This window comes from Takifugu flavidus, chromosome 13 (genome assembly GCF_003711565.1).
Source record: "Takifugu flavidus isolate HTHZ2018 chromosome 13, ASM371156v2, whole genome shotgun sequence".
NCBI classification, from domain to species: Eukaryota; Metazoa; Chordata; class Actinopteri; order Tetraodontiformes; family Tetraodontidae; genus Takifugu; species Takifugu flavidus.
In genome coordinates this window covers 10,118,941-10,140,606 of record NC_079532.1, presented here as the reverse complement: position 1 = coordinate 10,140,606, position 21,666 = coordinate 10,118,941, and the positions used below count along the sequence as shown (strand labels likewise).

Sequence of the window (21,666 nt, the reverse complement as noted above, 5' to 3'; positions counted from 1 at the left end):
GACCTGTCCCCCAGGAGACCCCCCCAGGAGACCCGTCCCCCAGGAGACTCGTCCCCCAGGGGACCCCCCCAGGAGACCCCCCCAGGAGACCCGTCCCCCAGGGGACTCCCCCAGGGGACCCCCCCAAGAGACCCGTCCCCCAGGGGACCCCCCCAGGAGACCCTCCCCCAGGGGACCCCCCCAGGAGACCCGTCCCCCAGGCGCTCCAGGAGACCCCCCCCAGGAGACCCTCCCCCAGGCGCTCCAGGAGACCCCCCCCAGGAGACCCCCCCCAGGAGACCCCCCCAGACGCCATTTCATGTGCACCGAGCGATCAAGCGTATCAAAGAAAGAAAAGAAACGCAGCTTCGTCCTTCAGGTATCTATCGTTCAGCATTTAAACACAAAAGTCAAAAAAGGCTCCACATGGGAGGGGGGCAAATCTCCACATGGGAGGGGGGCAAACCAAAACTTTGGTAGTGTGAGAACATGGTTTCTATCTACACTGCTGTGCCCCCTCCCCCACAATATTTACATCAGATCATTGAATCAGTACATTAACCCGCTCGTCTGGATCCGCCCCCCCGGCCCAGCAGAGATCCACTAAAGTCCAACTCAGGTGTAGTAGTCAATCAGTCCTCATGTCGGGTGGCTGGTCCTCCAGCGGCGCCGGTGCCCCGGCCCAGACTAGCTGGCTCCGGTGCCCTCCATCACCTGCTGGGCCTGCTTCTGGCCCATGCAGCACTGGGCTACCGACTGGAACAGCCTGGCACAGGAGAGAGGACATGAAGGTCCGGCACAGGAGAGAGGACATGAAGGTCCGGCACAACACCCCCACCCCCCCCACCCCCCCCACCCCCCCGACCGACCCAACATACTTCTCGATCTCCGGGGCACAGTGAACAAAGTCGTGGCTCCAGAACTTGAAGGCGGGGTTCTTGATCAGCTCTATGAAGGTGATGAGGAGACCCCAGGGGTGCGGCCGGTTCACGATCAGCCTCTCCAGCAGAACCCTGAAAGACCCGGTTGAGAGGCTGAGGCCCGGCCCAGAGCGTGCGTGAGGCTGGAACGCCAGCGTTGCTCACCTGGTGATCTGCTCCTGGATGGCCTCGGTGTTGGCCTCGGCGAACAGGTAGAGCATGGTGCAGCTGAAGTAGTGGGTGTGGCTGTTGGGGTAGCGCAGCTGGTTGGCGATGGCGTTGAGGAAGAGGTAGCGTCCTGCAGAGACAAGAGCCGCTCAGTCTCGTCATGGACTCAAAGGGCCTTTTTCTGATTACAGAACATCGCCAACGTTCTAACAACGTTCTAATAAAATAAATAGTGGCTTCTAGAACCCTGAAGGCATCAGTCTTTGACCATATTTGGGCGGGAAAAGGCTCAGAAATGAACAGGAAGAGAAGCTGGAACAGGTGCAGGTGAGCTACCGGGTCCCGGGGTGTGTGTGTGTGTGTGTGTGTGTGTGTGTCCTGGCGTAGCGGCGCCCTGCATGGACGGCGTCTCACCCTCCGTGTCCAGGTCCACAGCCAGGTTCTGGAAGATGTCCATGTGGGCCGAGTGGGTGATGGTGCTCATGGACGGCGTGCTCCCCTTGTTGTGGATGTGGGCGATGGCCTGGGTGCCCACGTACAGCACCAGCGCGTTGATCAGCTGGATGTTGTAGCGGTTTCCTGGTTCGTTGGACACCTGCGAGCACAAAGGCGGCGTTTACTCAAGGACGTCTCCACGGCAACGACTGGTCTGTCGGCCGCGCTGCTCCTACCTGCAGGTTGCTCCGCAGCTCAGACAGGAAGGTCACAGGTGAGCGCGTCTTCAGGTAGGAGTCCAGATCCTTCTTGAACTGGGAGGGCATGACGCCCGTGAAGTTGGTGAGGATCCGTGGAGCGATGTTGATCTCACTCAGCATGTCCACCTTCAGGTTGGGGGTGAAGGGGTCGGGCAGCCTCATGTTACGTGGGAAGGCACTCAGGATGAGGTTGCGCAGCTGGATGCAGTTTGGCGGAATCACGTCACAGAAGCCGTAGTGGTAGTCACACAGGAACTCTGGGAAATCATGGAGCAGGACCAGCAGCACTCGGAGCGTCCCCTGAAAGAGCCAAGAAGGTGCTGCTGTGGACGGACAGAGGACAGAGGACAGAGGGCCGCCGCGCCCGTCAGGAACGTACCTTATACAGGATTTGCATAGGTTTGTTGAGCTCCACGTTCCTCAGGAACGGCGCCAGATACTTGAAGAGGTCGATGAGCAGCTGTGCGTACATGGGCCAGCCCTGCAAACAGCGGCGCGTTAGCGGCACGTTAGCGACGCATTAGCGGCACGTCTGCCCTCACAAACGCCACATTTCTGAGGCCTGGATACCTTCTGCTGAGGCGTGTGCGCTAGCATCCTGGCGATAAAGATGCGGTGAGAGATGAGCTCCAGCCAGGCGTACACGAAGCCAGGCGCCTTGGTGGGCCTCAGGATGTGGAAGGTGTTGCTGCAAACACAAGCAGGAGGAGCGTGAAGGACCCAGCACAACTTCAGCATCCCACCAGCCAAAGAACGCAGAAATGTACCAAAAGGCGGTTAATGTCTGGAAGTTGATGGTCTCCAGCACGTGCTCGGGGGCGTTGAGCTCCAGAAGCAACATGATGAATATCCGATGGTAGGGCAGCTGCTGGAACTCTGTCTGCCGGACATCGTGGTCCTGGATCAGCACCCCGACGACGATACCGAGCACCTGGAAGAGCGAGGAGACGGGAGTGGGATCAGAGAGCTCAGAGGCCCAACGGTCCCTCAACGCCACGCGAGCTGCACCTTGTTGAGGAGGTTGATCTTGGTCACCGTGTTGGTGGCCTCTCCGGAGTGTTTGACCAGCAGGGCGATCAGCCTCACGAAGGCGTCCAGGTTGTGGTAGCACTTGGCTCTGATGATGGCGGCGCTGGCCGCCGGGTTGTGCTGCTGCTCCGCCTGGGCACGATAGCTGATCTCCACGCACATCTCTGTGCAAAGCCGGAAGAACCTGGTGATCAGGTCGTCCGTCTTCAGGATTCCCTGCTGGTGCATCTGCAGAGATCAGACGGGACCAGAGATGAGCGAGGAACCTCCTGCTGAGGTCTGCTCACGCTCAGGGGGGGCGGGGCTTCACCTGGCCAAAAAAGCAGAGAAGGCCTTGGTGCTGTCTCTGCCAGCAGCTGCGAGTGGTACAGGTTGACCCACTCTCTGAGCAGGTACTCCGCCTTCTCCCTCAGGCCCGGCGGGTCGTCGTACTCCGAAGCCTGAGAGATGCCTGAATGCATCATGAAGTTGGGTCCACCGTGGGCCCGGTCGATCATGGCCTCGTAGTTGGAGCGGACGACGTCCATCAGCTGGGGAAGGCTGCAGGGGCACACGGGCGGGTCACGTCACACGGGCGGGTCACGTCACACGGGGCGGTCACGTCACACAGGCGGGTCACGTCACAGAGGCGGGTCACGTCACGTCACAGAGGCAGGTCACGTCACGTCACACGGGCGGGTCACGTCACACGGGCGGGTCACGTCACACGGGCGGGTCACGTCAGAGGCGGGTCACGTCACGTCACAGAGGCGGGTCACGTCACGTCACACGGGCGGGTCACGTCACAGAGGCAGGTCACGTCACAGAGGCAGGTCACGTCACAGAGGCAGGTCACGTCACGTCACACAGGCGGGTCACGTCAGAGGCGGGTCACGTCACACAGGCGGGTCACGTCACACAGGCGGGTCACGTCAGAGGCGGGTCACGTCACGTCACAGAGGCGGGTCACGTCACGTCACACGGGCGGGTCACGTCACAGAGGCAGGTCACGTCACAGAGGCAGGTCACGTCACGTCACACAGGCGGGTCACGTCAGAGGCGGGTCACGTCACGTCACAGAGGCGGGTCACGTCACAGAGGCGGGTCACGTCACGTCACACGGGCGGGTCACGTCACGTCACACAGGCGGGTCACGTCACACGGGCGGGTCACGTCACGTCACACAGGCGGGTCACGTCACGTCACACAGGCGGGTCACGTCCCGTCACGGGCGTCTGCCCACAGGTCCCCCCGGGCTGCTCATAATTACCCCTCAGGTGCGTTGGCCCTGGAGTGGGCGCAGGTCCTCATGAGGGTCTCGATGGTGTGGAAGAGGTCGGCCTCGGTCACGTGGCTGACGCTGCGCTCATCCACCAGCAGCAGCTTCACCAGCTGCATGGCGAAGGCCACGGCCATGTAGTGCAGCCCGTTCTCCATGGACTGTGGACACCAGCACGGCCACTTTATTAGGCTCAAATATCACCAGCGCCAAAGATCTGTGTGTGTGTGTGTGTGTGTGATTTCATCATAGCCAGAACAGTCTGGCTGCACCATGTTTACTCCCACTGAGCCGTCCTGGCTGATATCTGCCCCACCCAGCCCTAAGGGTACAGGTCAGGTGACCGTGGTTCAGAGGTGATGGGATCCGTGATGATACCTGTGCCAGATGGAGGTCGTACTGCTGCATATTCACCAGATGGTTCCGGATCAACAGCTCCACTGCCTCCACGTTGTATTTGTACTCATCACGACATTCTATCAGACACCTGCAGCAGACACCAGCCGTCAGTCTCTCACAGAGGAAAGAACACCTTGTTATAATAGCCGAGTCGGGCCCGACTGGAGCCAAGGTCGGCACTGGGACCTCAGCTCAGCCTCCTCCAGGTGATCGTGTTGTCTGAGCGCGGCAGATAGAGCCAGACGTCTTAGACAGGAAACCCCCTTTGTTAAAGGCCTCGTCTTATCCTTAGTGCTGATTGGTTTCTGGAGCTCTCCAGAACATGTGAAGGTTTGTCCCCATTGGGATAAATGGTGGGGAGAACCTCCCCCAATATTCACCTGTGTTCATGTTCACCTGCGTGTGCACTCACCTGGTGATTTGCTTATTGCACCACTGTGGTCCATAGGCGCGTCCGTCCTGCAGGGCTTTCAGGACCAGCAGGTGACATTCCCTGTAGCGGAGCAGCAGGTCTGCATCAGCCCCACTCGTAGCATCCAGAAGACCTTCTACAGCCTGGAGAAACAGAGCTCAATGACAACCTGGCACAGATGAACCAGGACCTGGCCTCCTCCTCTGTCCAACCTTCTGCAGGAGGCCGAGCGCAGCAATTCCATCCCTTGAGTTTCTCGCCAAGACCACAGCTTCCAGCAGGCTGCGCAGGGCCTGGGTTAGTGGGTTCATGGCCAGGGTTGGAGTAATGGCGTGAAGGTGTTGCTCCAAATCTGCAATGCACTTGTCGTAGATCTGAGCCACGTCGTCTGTGGCCCATGCCTGCTGCTGTGGAAACAGGGAAACAAGCGTTCTCTCTCCAGTTCAAACACTTCAGGAAACAGCACTAATGCAGTGGGGCAACAGGACAAAGAGCCTCGAATCAGGCGTTTCCACTGCAGGAGGAACCGTTTCGCTCTGCTGTGGTTCCCACCTCCAAGAGAAGATGATGTCCTGCAGCCGCCATCGCTACATGCTGCTCTAGTTTAGCCCAGTAAACCTCTCACCCTAACCCAGGAGTGTTTTGGGGCTGATCCCAGTCCTTCCCCTGGAGCAGGGACTCCGTATAAGTTCCTTTAAAAGGTTCCTGCAGTGGAAACATGCCTATGCTAACGTTAACTTTGGATTGTTCATTCACCTTCATGGGCTGAGCCAAAAAGCCGGTGGGCTGTGAAAGATCATTGCTGGGAAGGAACCCTGGAATATTCCTGGCAAATTCCTCATACACAGCCAGCTGCTTGGCATCCACCCCTCCCACCTAGAACACATCCACAAGGTGTCAGAGTGCTGTTGCACAGTAGGAACTCAAGGTTGAAGGCCACGGACCTTGAGCCTGATCTGCTCGGGCATACGTTCTGCCTGGTAGGTCAGCACAACAGGGTCACAGTAGCGGCGGCCTTCCTGCCGCGCGTGTTTCCGCAGCTCAAACTCCTACAGAGAGAAATGGAAATCACTCCAGATGCAAACTCTACTGGCAGTGATGAAGGTGGGGAGCCTCTCCTTACTGTTGCTAGTCTCTTGTCCATCTCAGGCCCGGCTTTCTCCACGGCCGTTTTCTGGATAAAGCAGCAGGCCAATTCACAGTTGTCCTGAGAAATCCTGGCCGCAGCCTCTTCCATCATCTCCCTCTGTTGAGGGGTCGGCGTCTGTGGAAATGAAGCTTCCAGTTAAAGAGGAGAACTCAGGAGGGATGTGTGAGGGGTGTGATGCTGCCTTCCCTTCCATCCTCTGCTCTAGTCCCTAATAACCTCTGGCTCTAAGGGAGGAAGAGCCACCTCTCATAAGCTACACCATGGAGGCAGAAGCCAGGTCGGCTTTACCTGGGCTGCTGCTGGATCTCTGATGACCATGAATGTTCCATTGTACATGAAATGACTGCAGACTGGGGGCTGCTGAATGTTGTGACCCTCCACAACAACCTCATTTGATCCGTGTTAGTTTTGAGGGGGCCAGTCTGGACAAGGCTGGCTGTTTCTGGGTTTATGTTGTTGTGACGATGCTGCCGCTCATCAATAATAGTAATAATAATAATCAATAATCATGTAAAGGGAGGCCTCCATGGTGCCAACGTCGCCAACCCAACAGCAAAGCTCCAACATTCGTGATGATGAATAAATGGGCACCACAGTAGGATCAGGTCTGCCCGTTCAACAGCTTACCCTGAGAGCAGCTGCAAAGCTGTTCTTCAGGTTGGTGGCGATGCTCATGAGCAGAGGCTCCCGGCACGTGATCATGGCCATGCCAGCCGTCAGGTTTCTCATCATGTGGTGGGCCGCCAGACGCATGCGCGACTCTTCCGAGTCCAGTGCAAAGTCCTTCCTAATGATCTGCTCACAGGTGGTCATGGCGATTTTGATGGAGCGATCGACCACGGGGTGCACCAGCTCCTGGACGGCTCGCTCCACCGACTGCCGCACGCACTGCTTCAGCTGAGGATGCGCCTGCAGCAGAGAGACCTGAGGAGGGGAGAGGAGAGGGTGAGAGAGCCCCCCAGTAGAGCAGGAGGCAGCCAGCAGTGCACTTACACTGGTGTTGATGTTGATGTGTGGAGCCAGGCCGGCCAAGGCATACACGTTAATGTCGTGGTAGCTGAACTGGGGGGTCGGGGGCCCCGTGGCTGCACAGGACGCTGTGGTGGCAGCTGGTGTTGATGGAGGAGCTGCAAATGGAACAAATTCTCCTGTTGGTCACAAAACATGAGTTTGGTTAGAAATGACAGCATGTAGCAGGACTTCAGACCGTCTGTGTAACCCAACTAAACCTGGCTCCACTTTACATCCACAACTAGATTACGGAGGTTGATATTTTCACCCTTTTCTTTTCCAACGTGTCTGAAGTACAATGAGAATTGTAGCAGAGGCCTGAACGAGCAGGACAGGACGGTAACGATGTGCTGGTGTCCCACCTGCTGTGGGAACGGCCAACGACTCCTCTGGAGCCTTGCTCTCTTTCTTTGGTGCAGAAAGCTGCTCCTCCAGGTTCTTCAGCTTGTCTTTGTCCTTCAGCAGGTTTCCAGGTTTCAGCTCGTTGATGTCCAGAGACAGATTCTTACACAGGACTTCAATCTCAAACTTCAAGTTCAGCTGCAGGAGAAAAGCACAGCGGCAACAATCCCTCATCAACAGAATGTTTCCAGAGGCAAACACGAAGGACCCGCTGCTCACTGTGCACAGGGACGTGCACCACACACACACTCCACTGCTGAAGACCGCTACAGCATCTAATGTAGTCCAGTAACTTCAGTACCTTCAGGTCATGCTCCTGATGGAGCTCAGCAAGAACATTCATGATGGCCATGGTCCAGGGGTTCTGAGGTCTGAAGACCTACACCAGGGAAAGGAAGAACTGAAGTTAGCAGGAAGAGTGCAGACATGTTCGTCACATGAGGACTGGGACTGGACACGGACCGGTTCAGTGGCCTCCTAGAGACCAGCGAGCTCCACCTCACAGGTGTGTTCACCCACATTAATGCTGAGGGCCTCAGACAACTGAGAAGACCACGTTGAATGTGGCAGAATTGGATCTCCATGTTAATCAAGTTCATCATAAAGGCCATAGAGAAGCTAAAATGACGTGTTTACGTGACCCAAACTGGGTCCATGTAATAGGTTTGCTGTACTGTGAAGCCACATGGGCTCTCAGAACCCTGTAGTGCTGATTCAAATCAATTCTCAGTACAAAGACATCAAAGAATGCTTTAAAAGCAGATGCTTGACCGTTAGCCTGTTTCATTGATGGCACGCTCACACCTACAGACTGATGATGTTGGTCGGTTTATCACGTTATTACTCACCATGCTTCTCAAACTGGACTCCAAAACTTTGGCCACAAAGGGAACTACGTACAGCAGCTCCTGTTGTCCTTTCACATATGCTTCCAGCAGCAGAGACTTCACTTCCAGATCCTGACAGGACAAATGTGCATTACTCAAGGTGCAAGGTGACATCTTAAGGAGCCAAAAGGCCTCTTCCAGCCTTCATCCTCCAGGTTTAACGGTGCACTCAGAGCAGCGACTCTAAAACTGGCCCCACAGACCAATGTTCAGTCATTCAGATCCAGCTTTATTTAATGGTCAAACATCATTTCAGGTATTTAGCTTCCTCTTAAATGTTGAGCCAATCAGACACCAGGTTAGAAGGATGAAAGTGAGATCAGGTTGACTGATCCAAGAAAGATCCATCGGTCCTCAACCCTGAGGGTTCACCTGCCCTCAGCAGCTGGCAGGGGTGCACACATTGTCCTTTACATTACACCACCAATGTGGGGGGTTTTACCTATTAAGGGATGACACATGTTCCTCCACAAGACAAGAATGTTGAACGACAGCAGTTCTTACAGTGTAAAGGATGGGCTTGTTTTTGGCCAGTGTAATCATGCCCAACCAGTGGCCGAGGTTCTTCAGCAGAGAGCGGTCAGAGAAATTGGCTGCTGCCTTGTCTGATGTCAGCAGAACCTGCCAAGGGAGGGAAACGCACTTTTTAACGCTGTCTAGAAAGAGCAACACATTGAACATCTGTACTCAGTCAAACGCTTTAGTCGGTTTAAAGCCCGTCAATCGTTAACTCAGTCCCCCAAATCTTACCTTGATATTCCTGTACGTCTCATTTAGGACCATTTTGACAAACTCTGGGTTCTTTAAAGTATCCAAAAAGTTGGAATAGAGACTGTGGAAGTTGGGCTCAATGCTGACACGTTTCATCACCAGGTACTGGGACACCCAGGGCATGAATTCATCTTTCACCGTCTCTTTCAACTCCTCCACCTGGTGAAAAATGCTGCTTTTAAACTGCTCACAGCCTAAATCACAGTCGACTGCATCCGTCTCTTTACCTTCTGTGTCATGTTGGACTGAGAAAGGTTGTTAAAGATGAAGGCAATCTTCTCCTGGACGTTGTCTGGTGGCTCCACAATCCTCTCAGTCTGGTCAGTGGCCACCAACAAGGTGTCAATGTTGGTTGTGTTTATCGAGGGCTGGGGGCAACATCAGGACACATGACAACAATCCGAGCCAGCAGAATCAGCTCACACTATAAACCTGATGGGGCGTTCACACCAAACACAAGAGGCATCACCAGCTGAGCGCTACGGAGCAGGCGCCGCGCTATGAGCCCACACCTTTAACTTGGCAGGCTGCTGAGAAGGTAGCATCAGGTGGCCACGCGGGCCTGACGTGGGGAACGCCGCCGCACGCGTGGGCTCACCAGCAGGCCAGTCAGGAGCTGTGGTGAATGTGGTGGGATTCACGCCGCTCAGCTCTAATTAGCATCATCACGCGTGCTTTCGTTGACTCGTCTTTGGTGTGAACGCAGCTAAACATCAACTGAACTTACAGGAACGTCCTTCTTGAAGTTGCTGGGCGTGGGCCTCGTGATGGTGGGCGTCTTGACTGTGGTGGTGGTGGTGGTGGTGGTGGTAACCAACGTGCTGGGCTGACTCGGCGGCGGAGCTTTGGGGCCTCCGGGCTGCTGTGTCTGGGCCTGCACGTGAGCCAGTGCCAGACTGCCAGGAGTGGTGATGGAGCCTTGCATCTTTACTGGTGGGTCCCGGGATTGTTGCCCATATTCAATATACTGGACAGATTTAAGCAGCTTTAGGACACATTATGTACAACATTAACTGTGATGGAATACTCAAGATTGTTGATCAAAAGCAAAGTGAGAAAAGTCTCACCTCCTGTAAATGGTGGGGGAATTGCAGGAAGTGTGCGATAGAAGCCAGGTGCTGGCAGTACTGAGGGTAGTCCTTCAGCCTGCAGATATACCAGCAGCAGTCAGGTCAACAGCACCACCGCCTCATTAACAGCGGTTTCCACTGAGAAACAAAGTGGTTTCCTACCTGTTCTTAAAGCGATCCAGAGCAGCAATTCCAAAGTAATACATTTTGGAGCCGTATGGTTTCCTCAAAGCCTCCAGGACATATCGGAGGGCCAGGCCCAGGGCCATGTAGGTCACGAGGCCCTTCTCAATGATGCCACCGAATAAGCAGGCAGTGATGTGCAGCTCCTTGTCGGGGTACTGGGGGAAAAACCTGTACTCCTCAAACAAATTCCGCAGCATGCAGTTAAAGACTTCTCTCTCCCGTTTGATGGTTGAATCCTTAAATCTCTGCAGCATCTCCAGCACCTGCAGGAGAAATCAACACATCCCAGCATGAGCTCAAGCAAGCGCACAGACTAATTAACTGGGACGCTTATGAGAAGACAGCCGTCAAGGCTGGCCAGTACGAGACCACCTACTTCATCTACAGACATAGTTGGGTGAGGTGGGTGGTTGTAAATCCGCTGGAAGTAGCTGTTGGCTTCATCATCTATCTCCTTACTAAAGTGCTGGTTTGCTTCGGGCCAAACCTGAGAGAGGTCAGCTAGAAGAAGAGCATTTCCCATTACACTTCAATTTTACACACACTGGAAAAAAATAGCTTTTAAAAAAAATAAAATAAAATCAACTAGTGGAGAAAAAGAGCAACCAAGTGAAGAGAACTGAATCAAGTGAGGAGGCTGCTTTGCAGGTGAGGTCAAATCCAAATGATAGAAAATGGGGCTGTAAGCATAAGCAGACAAGAATGGAAGACTGATCTGTATTTCCTCTGATTTCTGGCACTCTTTGATGTGTCTCATGATGGCAAACGCCATAAAACGGCTCACTTCTGCTAAAAATGTGGCTAACGCCGCGGTGGCCCAAGTTATCTGGAGGAAATACAGCAGGGAGCGGCGCAGGGCGGGGCTCTCAGTCACACCACGACCACCACCACTTACAGGCCTTCATCTTACTCTGCTGAAAGGTCGGTGGGTTCAGGCCTGGTGTGCTCATCTTCCTGGTGCCAAAAGGGTCCGTGTTGACAGTCTGCATGCCCAGACTCGATCCAATACCTGAGCTCAGAGGACCTGTGGGTAAAAACCAGACAGACATGTGATCAAACGTACGCCACGCCAGCGTGAACAGACGGGCGGTGAAAAGGCTTCACTCATCCTTTAAGGATGCACCGAATGGCTTCAACGACATCATCAGCTCAATAGACGTTGTCATTGGGGCGCTGGCCATGCTTCCACTGTTCTAAAGCATCGTTGACCAAACCCAAACTACCAGGAACCATCTAAAAATGATGTGACAGCATCAACGTAGACGCTGCTGGAGGAGAGGGAACTAAGACAATAACTGGGCAGCTTTAGACTGGATATGTGGAAAACACATCTGGAATAAAGTGACCATTAAAATACAGAATGAATACATGTACTTCATGAATGTATGTACTTCACTTAGAGTAATACAAGGGTAGGGATACAAGGCCAGCAGAACTCGATAATGAAGAGGAATGCTAGCTTAGGTACAGGCCCAGTGCAGGAAATACCAGCACTTATTGCTCTGACTGCTGCTCAGTACTTTGATTCAGCCATTCCTGACTCGCCCCAATAGAGGAAGAGCTCCAGGTTCCATACCAGAGAGCTGAGTAGACAGGCTGCCAATTCCTCCAAAAGGTGTGCTGGGATTGGGGTTGGACAGAGCTGGGAAAGCCTTTGCTGGAGACTGGGGGTTACTAAAGGCAGAGCTCAGGGAGGTGGGGAACCCAGGATTGTGTGACGCTGCCGTGCCTCCCAGGTTCAGGGATCCCATACCAGCCAGAGGGTCCATCTGGAGAACACCAAGTGAAGAGAATCAGCCCTGACGCTGCAGCAGAGCCTGAACGTGAAACATCTGAGTTCAGATTACCTGTACGGGAGATATTGCATCCAAGCTGCTGGTGCTGGGGGCACGTCCTTTAGGCATGACCCCTGGTGGCGGCTGTCGGGCTTTATTCATCACATTGCTGCAGTTGGCCACCATGGTGAGAATGGTCTCCGACAGCTCTTGGGAAACGCTCCTACACAACAAAGCAGCTGGACTGAAGCTGGACGTAACATCCAGAGATTCACCTCAAACTAGACGGATCTTTACATTAAAGTGACAGATTTGGTGAGAAGAGTGGCCGATTCTGTCTGCACGCGCTCCCGTGTACAGGAAAGGTGTAAAAAGCAACACTTAACCAAGGCAACAACGCTCATTCACACATCAATTCAGCCTCTGCTCAGACACGTGGACAGGGGACGTCCCTGGCTGTGTCCAGCACCACCTTAAATAGGACCTCTCACCCAGCACAGGACTGCAGGCAGGCCAGCATGGTGGCCAAGGTCTCCGGAGGCAGCTGGGAACTCTTGGGCTGGTCCTTGTCTGGGGGAAGACCCCCCATTATAGAGGGACAGCGGCGCTTCAGGAAGGTCACGCACGCCTGGATGAACGGTTCCTGAAAGACACAAAGGCTTTGTAAGCAGCATCCTCCAAAACACCGACAGCCGGGAGAATATCAAACATTAGAATACATACGCCGTGTTCTCTTATCTTGTCAGTTAGCCATTTATCAAGTTTGAGGTATTCGCGACGAGATGCGAGTGCAGCCAGGTCGATGACAAAGGCAAACGGGGTCCCATTCAGCAACATGGAGAGAGACTAGAGGGGGACAAAGACTGGCGTCAGTCCAAACGGTAATCAGGTCGTCTGAGCATTCATTAGCATGAATGATCACAGCAGTTTAGGTGTGAGGAAGCCTGACGGACCGTTTCTCTCTTACGGCACAGATACTTTTAATGAAGGAACAGCCAAGAGTTTGAGGACAAGAAACAAGAAGCCTTTGGAAAGAAGCTGGTCTTGTTCTGGGTCCTGAGGTCAGACTGCTTCATCAGCGCCATCTGCCTTCAGGATTCCCAACTGTTTTAGTCCCATGAGCAGGGTGTGTGTCACCATTACTGGTGCAGAGATGTCGTAAATGTTAGCCTTTAGCCGTAGCAGCAGAGAAGCTCGTACGCACGTGATGTAAAGGAGGCCTGCTCGCATCATTTCAACCATCAGTGAATGAGGCAGACGCACCATGAGCTTATTAAACTACCGTCCCCATTTTATCTCTAAAGGCATCACTGCAGCTGCTTCTGTCCTGAACCTCTGCTGAAGCTTCCCAATATCACCTGATTGAGATGAGTGTTTGTGTCCAACAGCTCCACAAGTTCACAGGAATCGAAGGTGTTGCTCAAACTGCACCAGAGGATCTGAGAAATCTGAGGCCTTGTGCTCAGAGTCCGTCACATCTCCAGGTACAGTATCTCCTCTTCTAAATCTGACCTTGGACCCGTTGGGTCTGGAGAGCTCAGCAGGTCATCGTGTCCAGAAAGAGCTGCTTTGTGAGATGTCAGGAGAAGCTTAACCAAATGGACGACCTGATCCCTCAGTGTGTTGCAGCGGGCTGTGGGACCCTCGTTTACACAGCACTCCACACATGCATTGGCATTAAAGGAGTCCCACATGTGGGAGGAGGGTGCCGTCAGCAGCTGTTACTCTACCATGAAGCAAAGCTGCTGAGGCCCAGCTCGTGGGTCTGCGTCCCTTCTTTTTTGGACAGTACCAGAACTTAGAGGGGAGAAATACAGTCAGTAGCAGCTGTGTTTTTATCTGCCTGGTCAAACCCGAGTCAGAGACTGTTCTGTAGTTTGTGCCTTTGAAATAAATGGGAATAAAAATGATTTCCTGATGGGGGGGGATCACTTCAGAAGATGTCCGGTTGAAAAGGGTCATTCCCGTTTCCCTGTTTTTAAGACTGTGGCCCCCTCAAGAGCCCACCAGAGTTCACCACGGACAGAGGGGGGTGCAGCAGAAGCATTAGCTTTGCACAAACCTTCAGGTCCTGGGCCACGTCGAGGATGCGAGACAGCTTGGCCTGGTCGTACTGCTCCCCTCTCATGTACCACTCTGCCATGGAATGCATAATAAGCTGGCGGATGGAGGGAGACTGGCCCTGCGGAGTTCAATGAAGCCATCAGGAACTCGCACATATTTAAGCAACACAATCCAAATACAAACAGAACCGGCCAAGTGTGTTTCCATGGGAACAGAGGAGCCTGTGATACCTGTCCATGCCAGGCGTAGTGCAGAATGATGGCAGAGTTGGGATGGTTGCCAAGGAAGATGGGCATCAGGGTGGAGATGAGCTCATGGCGCAGCGTGTGCCAGGACGTGGAGATCTGCAGCAACGCCAGCACCAACATGTCCGGACAGTGTTTGATGGGAAACCCAAAGAGCTGCTTCACCTGCTCGTACTGGCCCACCTCGGAGAGCCTGAGCAGACTCTCCACCAGGTCCAGACTCTTCCTGTGAAGGGAAACACAAAAACGCTGTAGCCGAGGCACCAGCTTCCCTCCTCTCCACACGCTTGTTCTGGTACAGACAGCACAACGCTCACACTATAATTATTATAATCACAATAGCGTCGTTACCAGGGTGAGAGCACCTTGGCATTTTAAACCTGATCATGTAAACAGGTAGAGCGCCCAGTAAAGAGTTACGGTTCTAACAGGCATCCTTTGTATCCACTGCTCGTTACCAGCCCTCACTGGCCGCTGTGCCCCCCCCACACACACTCTGCAGCCTGAGTCCACCACCTTTCCAAGATCCACATCAGATATCCACCATATGTATATATGGATACCATACACGCTGGCCGGTTGTGGAGTTCCAAATGGCGTTAATACCTCATTTACCCAATAAGAAACGTCTGATATATTCAAGAGTTTGTGCTGAGCTGATCATAAGTGCTTGAGTTGCTTTTGTGAGTTCATGTGGCAAATGCAGGCGTGTTGTGACCACGATGGGGTCTGAAGAGGCCCAACTCTGCCCTCCAGGTCAGGAGAAACTTGGCCAATGTTTAAATGGTGCCTCAGGATGGCGGATTGGTGCTGGTTAACGAAACGAGGGTCCTACCAGGTGGCGATCTCCCTGTTGTCATCCTCTGGGGGGGCCTTCAGGATGTCAATGGCCACAGTGTGGCAGGGGTAGTCGGCGAAGCAAAACACCTCCGGGCTCATCAAGGAGTGTTGAACAAACGACAGCTGCAGACACACACTGCTGTTAGTGGAGGACGTGTGTGAAGGTGTGTGTTTGCTCCAGCTGTGCGATCCAGTAGATCCCAAAGGGTCCTTGGAGTCTTATTTCCGCCGCCAGGTTAGCCATTTTGTGTCAACGCCAACGTCCCCCAGGTTCTGGTCTGTCAGTTGAGCTCCAGCACCCACTCAGTGTGTGTGTGTGTGTGTGTGTGTGTGTGTGTGTGTGTGTGTGTGTGTGTGTGAGAGAGTGAGAGACTCACCTGTCCCTCGGCATTCTTCCAGGGTCGATAGATCAGGTCAACAGGGAAGACCTCCATGCCCAGCCCCCTCTGAACAGCATAGACCACGATGTGCAAGCCCTTGCTGTCCCGGATCAGGAAGCTCGGATGATCCAGTTCGTACGTCACCTCCTTGAAGTTCAGGCTCGGATTCTGGAACACAGGTGAAAACAGTTCAGATGGTCACGTCACGTGTCTGTGTGTCTGTCTGCCTGTGTGTGTCTGTCTGCTGTGTGTGTGTGTCTCTGTCTGTCTGTGGTGTCCGTCACCTGTGTGTGTCTGTCTGCCTGTGTGTGTCTGTCTGCCTGTGTGTGTGTGTGTCTCTGTCTGCCTGTGTGTGTCTGTCGCCTGTGTGTGTGTGTTGCCTGTGTGTGTGTGTCTCTGTCTGCCTGTGTGTGTCTGCTGCCTGTGTGTGTGTGTCTCTGTCTGTCTGTGTGTGTGCGTCCACCTGTGTGTGTCTGTCTGCCTGTGTGTGTCCGTCCACCTGTGTGTGTCTCTACCCGTGTGTGTGTGCGTCCACCTGTGTGTGTCTCTGTCTGTGTGTGTGCGTCCACCTGTGTGTCTCTGTCTGTGTGTGTGCGTCCACCTGTGTGTGTGTGTCTGTCTGCCTGTGTGTGTCTCTACCCGTGTGTGTGTGCGTCCCTGTGTGTCTGTGCGTCCTCCTGTGTGTGTGTGTCTGTCTGCCTGTGTGTGTTCTACCCGTGTGTGTGTGTGCTCCACCTGTGTGTGTCTCTGTCTGTGCGTCCACCTGTGTGTGTGTGTCTGTCTGCCTGTGTGTGTCTCTACCCTGCCTGTGTGTCTCTACCCGTGTGTGTGTGTGTCTCTACCCGTGTGTGTGTGCGTCCGCCTGTGTGTGTCTCTGCCTGTGTGTGTGTGCGTCCACCTGTTGGCATCAGGAGTAAACCTCGTTCACGTACCACATCCTTCACAACGTCGATGAAAACCTCCACGTTCCACGTGTGTGGCTGCGAGCCGTCGTTCTTGTCCTTGCCGTCGCTCCAGATGCCACTTCCTGGGCTGGAGATGCTCTGCAAGAGAGACGCCGTCTGAGTGTGAGGCCAGAACCAACAAGCCTTTATCTGGTGAAGACCACAGCTGATTCTAGGTCCGTACACGAGGTGAAGATAGTGGACTTAAAGGAGGAAGGTGGAAGCTTCAGCTAGGACCGAGTGTGCCCTCACCTTCATGGCTCCAGTCCAGCCACTCACCTGTAGGGGGATGCCATCGGAGAGGCCCGAGTGGGTCCGTGCCATCATGCCCAGCACCCTGGCTACCTGGCAGGCCGTCACCTCTCTCACCCCATACTGGTGGATTATGGTTCTGCACTCATCCAGACTGGAGACACAAGGCCCAAAAGGTCAGACATGGACTTCAACACCTTGGTGAGCCACACCATCACAAAATACTGCTGGCGAAGAGTTCCAACTCCAGCAAGAACCGCCGCTCTGGCTGCTGAGAGCCGCACAACTACAAAATGCTGGGGGGCCAGAGCGGGGCAGGAGCCCAGAGAGCTGAAACGACCCTTCCCAAGAAAGGCAGGTTTGCCGCCTCTTTAGGCCTCTGGCAGCACTGCAAAGATCATTTCAAGCAATATTCCTGAAAATCATCCAGAGCCAGTCACCTAGCACAGAAGACGTAGCCAACCTCTTGCATGAACTCAGCAAGAGAACTCTCCATCATGGTCCTCGCTAACTCTCCTGAGTCTGGCAGGATCCTGTCCATGGGAATGTCCCGTTTTTCAGGGTACAGCAGTGGTGCGAGCACCACAGGACAGCGCTCCTGGGGGAAATCTGCAGAGCCACAAGCACAAAGGGTCACGCGTCCTGCCTGCTATTGCTGCATACCACACACACACACACACACACACACACACTCACACACACCCCGTGTGTCCGTACCTCGACAAAGGGTCTTGAGGAAGGCGTCGATCTGTTCCTGTCCCACCCCACTGGCTCCCTTCTGACCAAACAGTAGATGGGAGAGCAGCAGGTGCAGCACCTCTATGGCGATGTCTTGGAAGCCACCTTCCTGATTTCCTCCGAGATCTGCGTCAACGTATGACCGCAGGAGGTCTGGAAGCTTCTGCTTGATGAACTGTGCAGCTGCGCCAACATAAAGGGATCTGGTTAAAGGGGCTCGGCAGAAGGCTGCAGGTCAACACCGGCATCTTTAGTTCATCTTAAGCTGTTTAAGAGACTCTGTTAGCAGCCGGCGGCTACAGTAGCCTGGAGGGGCCGTTCAGCCCAGACGCTGGTTGATCAGTCCAGCCTGCAACCATCCAAACTAAACTGGTGGAACTGGAAGTGTCCGTAGAGGCACCACCACAGCATCCGTCACCAGCCATGCTAGCTAACACAGGAGCTAATGTGAAGCAGAAAGGAAAGGCATGCTAGCTTTACCCCTACGTGTGATGTGCAGGACTGATCACTTTAAGTAACGGCCCCCAGCTTTAATATAAAGACCCCTGCTTGAAGAAGCCCTGAGCAGCTGTAGCGTCTGGTGCTGGTTGGTGGATTCAAGGGTTCAAGCAGCTACTCACCAAAAGCACGAAGGTCTGTGTTGCTGGAGTTGAGCAAAGCAAGCCCAAATATCACCTAAAAAAGAAAGAAAACGTCTGAGAACAAAATCAGCCAGCTGAAAGCAGCGTGTTCGCTACAGCAGTATCTAAATGAGCCCGCTATGCTAACGATGCTGGTGCTCACTCACCTCTTGGACCTTGCTGAGTTTAAGAACTTTACTCAACTGAGTAAAAAAGTGGGCTGATGGCTTCAAACTCTGAAACACAGATCAGGTCAGACAACTTTAGAGGTAGAAGACAAGGCTGCCATCTCTTCCAGCTTTGGCTAAAGGTGTGTTAGCATGTTGATAGCTAAAACAAAATGCTTCCATGTGCTCTTTACCTTCTGGTAGTGAAGGGGATTGTCAATGGCGTAACACAGAGAAGAGATAAAATTTGGCTTGGATATCAGCAACACGCACTCCTGGATCAGAAACTGTGTCTTGGCCACGTTGACAGAAACACAGAGAAGAAGGTGAAGATCAGAGACAGGAAGTAAACAAACAAGCTCTCACCAACAAATGGCCGACCAGAGGCAGCAGTTCACCTCCGAGCTGCTGCCACCATGCAGCAGCGCCACCTTTGGGTGCTTAAAGGATGCTTGTGTCGCATGTGGCTGAGATGCAGCTCAGTGTCGCGGCTCGGTGATGCGGCTCGGTGTCGCGGCTCGGTGATGCGGCTCGGTGTCGCGGCTCGGTGTCGCGGCTCGGTGATGCGGCTCGGTGTCGCGACTCAGTGATGCGGCTCGGTGTTTAAATATATTTATATAGTTTGAATATATATATTTATATAGTTGAGATATACGACGGCTGCATGTGCCAATGGTTCGTCGCATCGATGCCGCCTGCCTTTCATTGCCGAGTGGACAAACAAAGGGCAGTGAAGGAGTAAAACCCCACGTGAAGCAGCGCAGCAGCAGCTTTCTCTAATGAGTGAATGTTTGAAAACTCAACACACTTTCAAAGCAGAAAATGGTTAAAAATGTTCTGGCAAAACAAAAAATACCTGGTGAAAATCCTTTCCACTGCTTTTACCATCTCCACTAAAATCCACATGGGAGAAGAGACAGCGTAGTAGATGCCTGTCTGCCTCAGGACCGTGACGATTGACAATCTAGTGGCCAAGGACACAGACGTTAGCAGGGTCAACAACAGACGGACGGACGGACGGACAGGGTGAGCTGGACGTCGGCTTACATGCTGTATTTCTTGCTGGCTGGCTCGGTAGTTTTTCTTTGTTAAATTGTCCACCAGATAGCTGATTTGAGACAAAGCCAGCGAGAGCGAGTCAAGATTCATTGCTGGTCGGGGCGGAAGCAGGCGGCCGAGCAAGGCGCAAAATCACCATTATTCCCCTTTAGTCACTTCAATAATAGGTTACTTCAGCTACCCCCCCCCAAAGGTGTGAAAGATGTTTGAGTCCAGATGAATTCTGTCAGTCGATGGCTCCAGATGTTAAGGCAGAGTCCTTCAGTTTAAGATCAAGTTCAGCATCTGCAAGAAGGAACAAGCAGCTTTAACAGGACGACAATCACAGGAACAACTTTAGGCACTTTTGACAGGTTTGGAGTACTTATTGGGTCAAAAACACAAGATAATAGGGCAACAGGCAAGGAAATGGGACCCTGCAGAACTATCGCAATCATTTCGGTCAAGGGCAGAAAGTAAGAAGCACCCCGACATGTTGAATACACGCTGGACCGGACCGGACCGAACCGAACCGGACCGGACCTCCGGGACTGGGGCAGCGGCTCCAGGCAGGGACATTTGTACAAGAAACCAGTGTGGTTATTAAAGAAAGGCCTATGTGGAAACAACCACCTAAGGACTGAAGGGAGATTAAAACCGTTCACTGAAACAAAGAACACACTAATTCACGTTAGCAACTCTCAAATACAAAGTAGCCACGTTCGTGTTACAAGGTGGAATGCTCGTCAAGATACTACCCAGCATCGCCGTGGTTTGGAAATGACTAAGATTAGGACCAAAACTAGGCAAATGTTAGAGGTACCGATACTATCTGAAGCTAGCAGCACGGAGGGCACCGAGCACAGACGACGCTAGCTAGCATGGTAGTTCCCACCACTTAGCTTTGGCCAACATCAAACCTGTCCACACAATGAGCCGTTTATACTTTCAATCAGTTTTAAAGAACTTATTACAATGTACGTGCTGGTTATTGGTACCACTCGGATCTAAAGCGAACGCATTGGATTTGTCTGTAAAACAAGTTGGTGGCTAACGCTAAGGAAAACTAGCATTTACATGTGGCTAGCATTAGCCGCATGTGGACCGTTTCGTGTGTCATAAATATCGAATTAACATAACGTTTTGTATCACTATGCTACCCAAACCACATAAGCGACTAACATAGTATGATCCTGGGCTTAAACGGCATGACTATGTTTGATAGCTTTTATCGGATGCCAGCTAACACTGCGTTGTTAGCTTGGACCAATTACACAAATGCTATCATTGTGGCTAGTTGCTACATTTGTATATAGATAACGCCAATATCGCCTCCAACGTCACAATTAAGCTTTAAAGGTGCACAGGGAATTATTCCAAATAAAGACCATATTGCCCAGACTAATATAGACACCGACTTTTCAGTACGTAAGTGTCCCTTTGGTAGCGGCTAACGGCCGCGTCTCTTCGTTTCCCCTCGATTGGAACCTGCGGACAGTTGGTTTCATTGTTTCATAACCTCACCGTGTTCCCAAGAAAGCGACTTAGATTTTCATCTTTTCTTGAGTCTCACAACAAACTTTGCGAACAGAGGGACGACGAGCCTCCCAATTTGGTTTGATTTTCAAAATAAAATGGCGACCGTCAGCACTTCGGCGCGCTCACGAGACGTGAAGATATCCGCGCGACACGCGGCCGCTCGCGAGCGGTCCTCGCGGCGTATAAATATGAATATAAATATGAATGTCCGTGTAAATATAAATGCACCGTGTGTTCTGTTGTTCTTTATTGAAACCCAGCGGCAACACGCACATATAGATCAATATAAATATATAGAGAGGAAGGTTTATATATATTGTTTTGCTATTTAACAAGAGTTTATCATTCTGAAACCAACCTTCCTTCCCACAGTCACGTGGTGTTTATTGCTCTATATAATGTGTTCACATCCCACAGATAAACAGATTAAAGCCATTAAACGACTGGGGGAGCACTCGGTTCACTTCCGCTCTTTAGCTCAACAGAACTAGAACCACTGGCTTGTTTTACTTTCATTAATCACACCGACGAGAGGAATTCACAGAAACTGCTGCTCGCACGCACGCACGCACGCACGCACTTCTCTAGCAGGTTAGCCGCTAACGCTCTCTGTGCGGCGCTCTTACCCACAATCCATTGCGCTCATGGAGGCCGCTGATTCAGTCGTGTTTGGAGGCGGTGGAAGCAGCTCAGGCCTAACCTGTTGCACAGGTGAACCTCAGGCACA

At 52.9% G+C, this 21,666-nt stretch overlaps 1 protein-coding gene across 1 annotated transcript; it reads right to left on the bottom strand.

Moving 5' to 3' along the window:
• Positions 1 to 346: 346 nt before the first annotated feature.
• On the bottom strand, positions 347 to 21,084 carry cnot1 (CCR4-NOT transcription complex, subunit 1). Its single transcript, XM_057051089.1, is given in 49 exon segments — positions 347 to 745; positions 858 to 992; positions 1,065 to 1,197; positions 1,482 to 1,662; positions 1,739 to 2,062; positions 2,142 to 2,243; positions 2,333 to 2,450; positions 2,530 to 2,693; positions 2,771 to 3,023; positions 3,105 to 3,153; positions 3,156 to 3,331; positions 4,041 to 4,210; positions 4,428 to 4,536; positions 4,861 to 5,003; positions 5,073 to 5,267; positions 5,617 to 5,736; positions 5,805 to 5,909; positions 5,984 to 6,124; positions 6,638 to 6,934; positions 7,004 to 7,158; positions 7,384 to 7,561; positions 7,725 to 7,802; positions 8,272 to 8,382; positions 8,815 to 8,931; positions 9,061 to 9,240; positions 9,309 to 9,449; positions 9,809 to 10,048; positions 10,149 to 10,227; positions 10,314 to 10,600; positions 10,714 to 10,838; positions 11,248 to 11,361; positions 11,914 to 12,106; positions 12,185 to 12,335; positions 12,604 to 12,755; positions 12,836 to 12,958; positions 14,175 to 14,294; positions 14,407 to 14,647; positions 15,257 to 15,384; positions 15,639 to 15,809; positions 16,574 to 16,684; positions 16,865 to 16,991; positions 17,278 to 17,446; positions 17,555 to 17,758; positions 18,196 to 18,250; positions 18,363 to 18,431; positions 18,557 to 18,655; positions 19,219 to 19,326; positions 19,410 to 19,706; positions 20,925 to 21,084. Coding segments are annotated over 48 exon segments (7,122 nt in total). The 5' UTR covers positions 19,512 to 19,706; positions 20,925 to 21,084; the 3' UTR covers positions 347 to 666.
• Positions 21,085 to 21,666: the final 582 nt, after the last annotated feature.